Genomic DNA, 6280 nt, shown 5'->3' on the forward strand with positions numbered 1-6280 from the left:
ACGAGGTTTGGACATATTTTCGCGTCACATTAAGGAAGGAGGCATGAACTTCCTGGTTGAATGCACTTCCGCGGTGCCCTGTGACAAGACCGTTAGGACTTCTTAGGGCACCTAAAAATTAAAAAAAAATAAATAAATAAATAAAATAAATTCGCTAGTGGGAGAAATTGCATAGAATAAATAATTACCAACGTGTAATGGTGAAAAATTTGTGCGGCCGTGGCGCAGTGGTTAGAGCGCTTGCTTAATAAGCAGGAGATCGAGGTTCGAAACGTGCTCTGGACAAATTTTCGCGTCACGGTAGGGAAGGAGGCGTGAACTTCCCGGTTAAATGCACTTCCGTGGTGTTCTGTGACAAGACCGTTAGAACATCTTGGGGCACCTAAAAATAAAACAAAAAATATAAAAACAAAAATAAAAAAGTATGCAATACAAAGTTGTGTGGAAAGAACCTAACAAATTTTAAGGTTAGTTTATCTGTTTGTGGAATTGTGTTTATTTTGAAACAAACGACTTGATTTATCATTTTAGAGTAAATATTCAATAACGTATGCGAACTTATTTATAGATAGGTTGATAAATAAAATAAAAATAGACAAATAAAAAACTATACAAAATTGTAAAATTAATGCAACTGTCAATAAAAAGAAAAATTTACTAATTGGAGTTCCTTGAATGAATTATTTTTGTGGGAGTAATGCGGTAAAAATCTTTTCCTAGCTTTATTTGGCTAGGAACTATAAGTCTGTACATGTTGAGCTTCATTATAATAATCATATCATCAATTTATTTGCAAAAAATATGAGTAGTTATTAAAGTTAATAAATATTCATTAAGTTTTATTGTTACCAAATTTAAAGAGATTTTTTTTTAATTATACTTAATAATTAAAGTTTTTTTTTAAATTTTGGAGCCCTAAGGACAGGTTGTTGTTGAGTTTTTTTATTTTTTAAATGGAGGGGGTGGGGGTTTTGAATCCCTAGCCAAGCCACTGGGAGTATAATGTTACATTTAATTATGTTTTCTCATTTTTATGTTTGCTTATGGTATTAAGTTCTACTTCCATTACTTATATATGCCTATATTATTTTATAAATCATATTACATTAAAATTAGATGAGATAAAAAATTTATCCGACAAACGAAAATTGAACTAAATAAAAACTAGGACTAAAAATATTTTAACATGAACTAAATAAAAACTAAAACTAAAATTATTTACTGAAATGAATAAAAATTAGAACTAAAAAACTTTGCCTCTAAACTAAATAAAAACAAAAACTAGAATTATTTTCCGAACGAAAATATCACTGATGCACATGAAAGTAATTTTGTCAAAAACAATATAATGTAATAAATTTAAATTTATAATTTTCAGCGCGATTTTATCGCGCAGAAGTCTATTTGTTGCCATAGTGTTTCTCAAATAGTTTTTAATTAAATTCATTTTAAAAAAGCTTCTTTCGTTTAAAGCTACTGATATTCGTAAAGTTAAATGAGTCATTAAAGCCGTAGTAAATTATTATTAAATTAAAATTACTTCCAACAATTCTATTAAATCAACACATTTGTTAACTTCTTCCACCATGTTATTGTTTTTTTTTTATGCCATTAATTCATATTCAAAACTTGGTGTAATAAAATTTTTGTAAAAATTTCTTGTAAAAATTTCAAGATAAATGAACCATTTCCAAATCTTAACATTCCAACAAATTAGATGATTTTAAAAAGCTAAAAAATTGTCTTAATTCTATTGTAGATTTAAATCTTTTTCCAATTTGAGAAAAAAGCAACTCGAAAGTTTTCTTATATATTGTCAATAAAAATCTGTTCTCGAATTTTGTTAGAATTTTCTTCAAAATGTGGTTCATCAAAAATATTCTTACAAATCGGTGTTCGTTTTAAAGGGATCCCAAAGTGCCGAGACTAGCTGTGTTTATTTTAAAGAGAATGATAAAAAAAAATGTTTGGCAGAATTTTTTTAAGTAAAACAAAATAATAAATGTATACCAACAAAAACAAACTTGTTGTTTTATTTGAAGCTCGCCGTCTCCAAAGTAGCAATTCTCAAGAGTCTTTAAAATATACGTCGCAAACTACAGACTTTATAATTTATTCAAGCGCGTTTAATTCTAGAGGTGTAACGGATATGATATCCGGATAATCCGTATTCTGTATCCGGCCGGATATATTATTTATCCGGCCGGATATGATATTTTGGTATTCCCACACTCCATGCGTGTCTACATACTTTATGGATGGCTCGTAACTCCAATTAACAAATTTTATAAAGCAACAAGTCTTATATTACATAAGAAAGAAAAAATACATAGAAAATAACAAACAAAATTTCAACAAATAACTAATTTCAAATGAGTAAATGCAAATGAAAGAGTCAATCTATTTTTCTACCATTGTGATGAATAAATAAAAGCATTAATTATCTAGATCTTTTTTTCTCATAGATGTTACCATATTCTGAGAACATTCTTTCTGAAAATACGGATGATGCTGGAGTGCATAGGTGTTTTAAAGCAATTTCTTTTAATAGAGGAAATCGTTCTTCTTGCATCCAAGCCTTCAATGGACAGCATTTTCTGTCTACCAGTGGTTCAGAAATAAATTTTTTAATTTCTTTTCTAATCAAAATCTCATTCGATTTTTTTCTACTTCTCCTTTTTTGGAAGGTATCGTTTTTTCAGATGTTGCATTTATAATCTCTTTAAAACACGATTCAAGTGAGTCTTCTTCTTTTTCAGTATTTACTGAAAACTTTAATTGTGGTGATTCATGAAAATCTACTTCTTCTGAACAAATTATTGTTTTTTCAAAGGATAAAACATCATTTATTAACCAATACTTAGCCTGTTTTTTGGTGTCATCATCAAAAAAAGAAAACTTATATCTTGGATCTATTGATGTAGCCATAACATAGCATCTTTTTTTCGTGATGTGCAAAGACTTTACATCGTTTGCTTCTGCAAAAAATCGATTTTTTAAAGAAGTTTTAAGTTGACTCTGAGTTTTTTGAATATTTAAATCAACTTGACATTTGGACATATATTTATGTAATGTGCATATATTTGGAATAACAGAGGACAAAGTTGTTATTTCTGAACTCATTTCCTGAGTTAATTGGAAAAAAGGTTTTAGCAGTTTAATAATGCTTGATATAAGTGTCCATTCAAAAGTAGAAAAACGTCAGAACGTTCTGCTAAGTATAGTTGAACTGAAATTTTTTATTTGTTTAATCTTTCAAGCATCAAATAAGTGCTGTTCCATCTTGTTGGGACATCTTGAACAAGACAAAGATTGTCAAGATTTTGTTGTTGCTGAATTTTCTTAAAATTGCTACATGCTAGGGACGAATGATTGAAAGGAGTTATAAGTCGACAACATTTTGCAAGGACATCAATTACAATATTTTCACTCATGATTGAATCTGAAACAACTAATTGAAGTAAATGAATGGTACAATGGATTGATGGAATTTCGGCTTGATTACTCCCTTTAACCATATTGCTAGCACCATCTCTTACAAGAAGGTGTCGTCTTTCAACTTGAACTTTCCAGCTATCCCACATACTTTCTAACTTTTCAGATATGTTTACTCCTGTATGGCTTTCAGAAAAATGAGAAGCATGTAATACCACATCAATTCTGTTAAAATCTTTATCAATACAGTGGCCTGACAACGAAATAAATGATTCGTGAGATATCGGGCATGTCCATATATCTGAAGAAAAGCTTATGTGGTTTGCTTTTTTTAACTTAATAGAAATTTTATTCTTTAATTCCATGTAAAGTTGAGGAGTTATTGTTTGGGAAAAATATATTCTACTTGGTAAGGAATATCTAGGTTCTAGATGATTTATTAAACTATTGAAATCTGTATCTTCAACTAAAGTAAACGGCTGGTTGTCTAAGGCCATCATTAACCCAATTTTACGATGAATAGCTTGGGATCTAGAATCATTAATGTTCCATACTTTTTTTGACTTTAAATACTCATCTATTGAAGTCTGCTTAGAAGTTTCACAAGCGATTTCCTCACTTTCTGTTGTAAGAGTTGAGAAATTGCCGGTGTGAGCTGAGCTGTTCTTTTCTGTTCACTTTTATTTCTCTCTTTACGATATTCTTTTGGATGATTTATTTTAATATGTTTATGCAGAGGTGTCGTACTAAAACACTTTTGCCCAGCCTCCTTAGTTCCACGTTTAATTTTTTTTTTACAGATATTACAGGTTGCATACGCATCACTTGCGTCATTTATTTTATATAATGACCAGATAAAGCTCCTCATTATTAAATTTTCCTGAAATATAAAACTATACGTATTCACAATTGATATTAAATATTTAACTATAACACACACATTTGATACCAAAATATTTGTTGGTATAGAATCTATAATAATAAATGATAATTTCGATATAACGTTATTATCTATATACTATAGATAATAACGTTATATTGTATAAACTATTCTTTTATTACAGAACAAATAGAACGTTTGTTTAAAAATGATAAATGAAAAGTTTTTCCGTACTTTGTTAACAAAAAGTAAAAATTAAAATGCAGGGCCGGAATTTTTTTTTTTACTACTCGATAGACTACCTTCCCCAACCAAACCCTTAGTCGATGTAGCAGCGCTCCCTTTCGAGTCAGGCTAAAAGATAGTCGATGTAGCAACACTCCGTTGCGAGTCAGGCTATTTGTCAGTCGATGTTGCACTACTCCGTTGCGAGTCAGGCTATTTGTAAAAGGATGTAGCAGCACTCTGTTGCGAGTCAAGCTATAAGATAGTCAATGTAGCAACACTCAGTGCACGATTTACACTAAAAAAAAATTAAAATAAAAATATTTTATTAAAAAAAATTAAAATAAAAACATTCAGAATGTTTTTAAAAACATTCTAGTCAATTAAATTTGAGTTTTATTTATATATATATTAAGGTGTCCTATATTTTCCAATGTTTTTTTTTTCTAACGCATAGGTCTTAGTTTTGTTCATTTGCTTCTAAAACACTAAAAAATAAATTTAGTCCTCATTTGAAGTACGATAAACCGTGCCGATTCGACTTGCATAGGATCATGTTTATACAAGTTGTTCTTACTCACGCTATTTGTTAAAAAGGTAAATATGCTAAAAGTGGTTCATACAATGGTGCAAATTTAATAATTGATAATAAATAATTATTATCATGATAATTTAATACCAATTGATAATAGTAAATAGATAACAGTTATCTACTTACAATAATTGTAAATAGATAGTTATTATTAATTTTGCGACATTGTAAAAGGAGCTCCAAGCAAATCCGTAATTTTAGAAAACCCTAATTTAGTCATTCTTATGACTAACAGATATTGTTTTATTTTTAAGGAATGACAGTGAAATTAGGAAGCAGTATTAAACAAAATTTATTTCATTTGGTGACGTGAATTATAAGGTAACAGGCGCAAAGTTACCGTCTATCCGTCAAGTTCTTGCAGTACTTTTTTTAACATTCGCAAAGTTAAATTGATTGTTAGTGAAAGCGAAAACCTCGTCATTTGAGAGTGTATTGTATTTTGGGAAAGAGCTAGAAATTCTACAAGAGCTATACTTAACTGTCTAAAAAAACTTGTAGATCTTCACCGTGTTTGCAGAGAGTTGCAAAAAAATTCCAAAAAAACAAATAAGATGTTTACAAGCACCGTTTAGAAGGACTTTCAAAACAATTTAGATCATAAAACTTAGATCAATAAAATAAAAAAACTATTTAATAAACAAAAGCATGCAATCAGAATCATTTCCAATGTGGGCCGTTATACACACTCCCAAGCATTATTTGTTAATTTAAATATAATGAATGTTTATCAATTAAATGTCTATCAAGTTCTTATATTTATGTTCAAAATTAATAAAAATATATCTCCTAAAATATTTTACCCGTTATTCAAAATAAATCAGAATAGATATCTCACCAGATTTTCAAATAATAGTTATATTCAACCCAAAAGTTATTTTGCGGCGACCGAATTTTCAATTTCTACTAGAGGGCCGAAATTATGGAATAAAATATTAACTAATGAACTTAAAACAATTTCTATGCTAAATGAGTTTAAGAATAAATTAAAGCAAAAACTACAGATGATCGACGTAGCGCTCAGTTTTTTCTGAAGTTTTAATGAGGTTTGAAAAAAAAAAAAAAATATACATATATATAAAATTATGGTTTGTAAGAATTATTCACATATTTAAGGTATATGCTGGTGTAAAAGGAACGCTTCAGGA

General features: G+C 29.1%; 1 protein-coding gene across 1 annotated transcript; it reads right to left on the reverse strand.

Moving 5' to 3' along the window:
* Positions 1-3239: 3239 nt before the first annotated feature.
* LOC136076192 (zinc finger BED domain-containing protein 4-like) lies at positions 3240-3932 on the reverse strand. The gene has a single exon (XM_065789665.1). It carries the CDS (start codon positions 3930-3932, stop codon positions 3240-3242), a length of 693 nt encoding a protein of 230 aa, XP_065645737.1.
* Between the last annotated feature and the right edge of the window lie 2348 nt (positions 3933-6280).

This window comes from Hydra vulgaris, chromosome 02 (genome assembly GCF_038396675.1).
Source record: "Hydra vulgaris chromosome 02, alternate assembly HydraT2T_AEP".
Lineage (NCBI taxonomy): Eukaryota > Metazoa > Cnidaria > Hydrozoa > Anthoathecata > Hydridae > Hydra > Hydra vulgaris.

Excerpts from the sequence above, each read along its gene's own strand:
- LOC136076192 (XM_065789665.1), bottom strand. The coding sequence starts at position 3,932 with ATGGCCTTAGACAACCAGCCGTTTACTTTAGTTGAAGATACAGATTTC.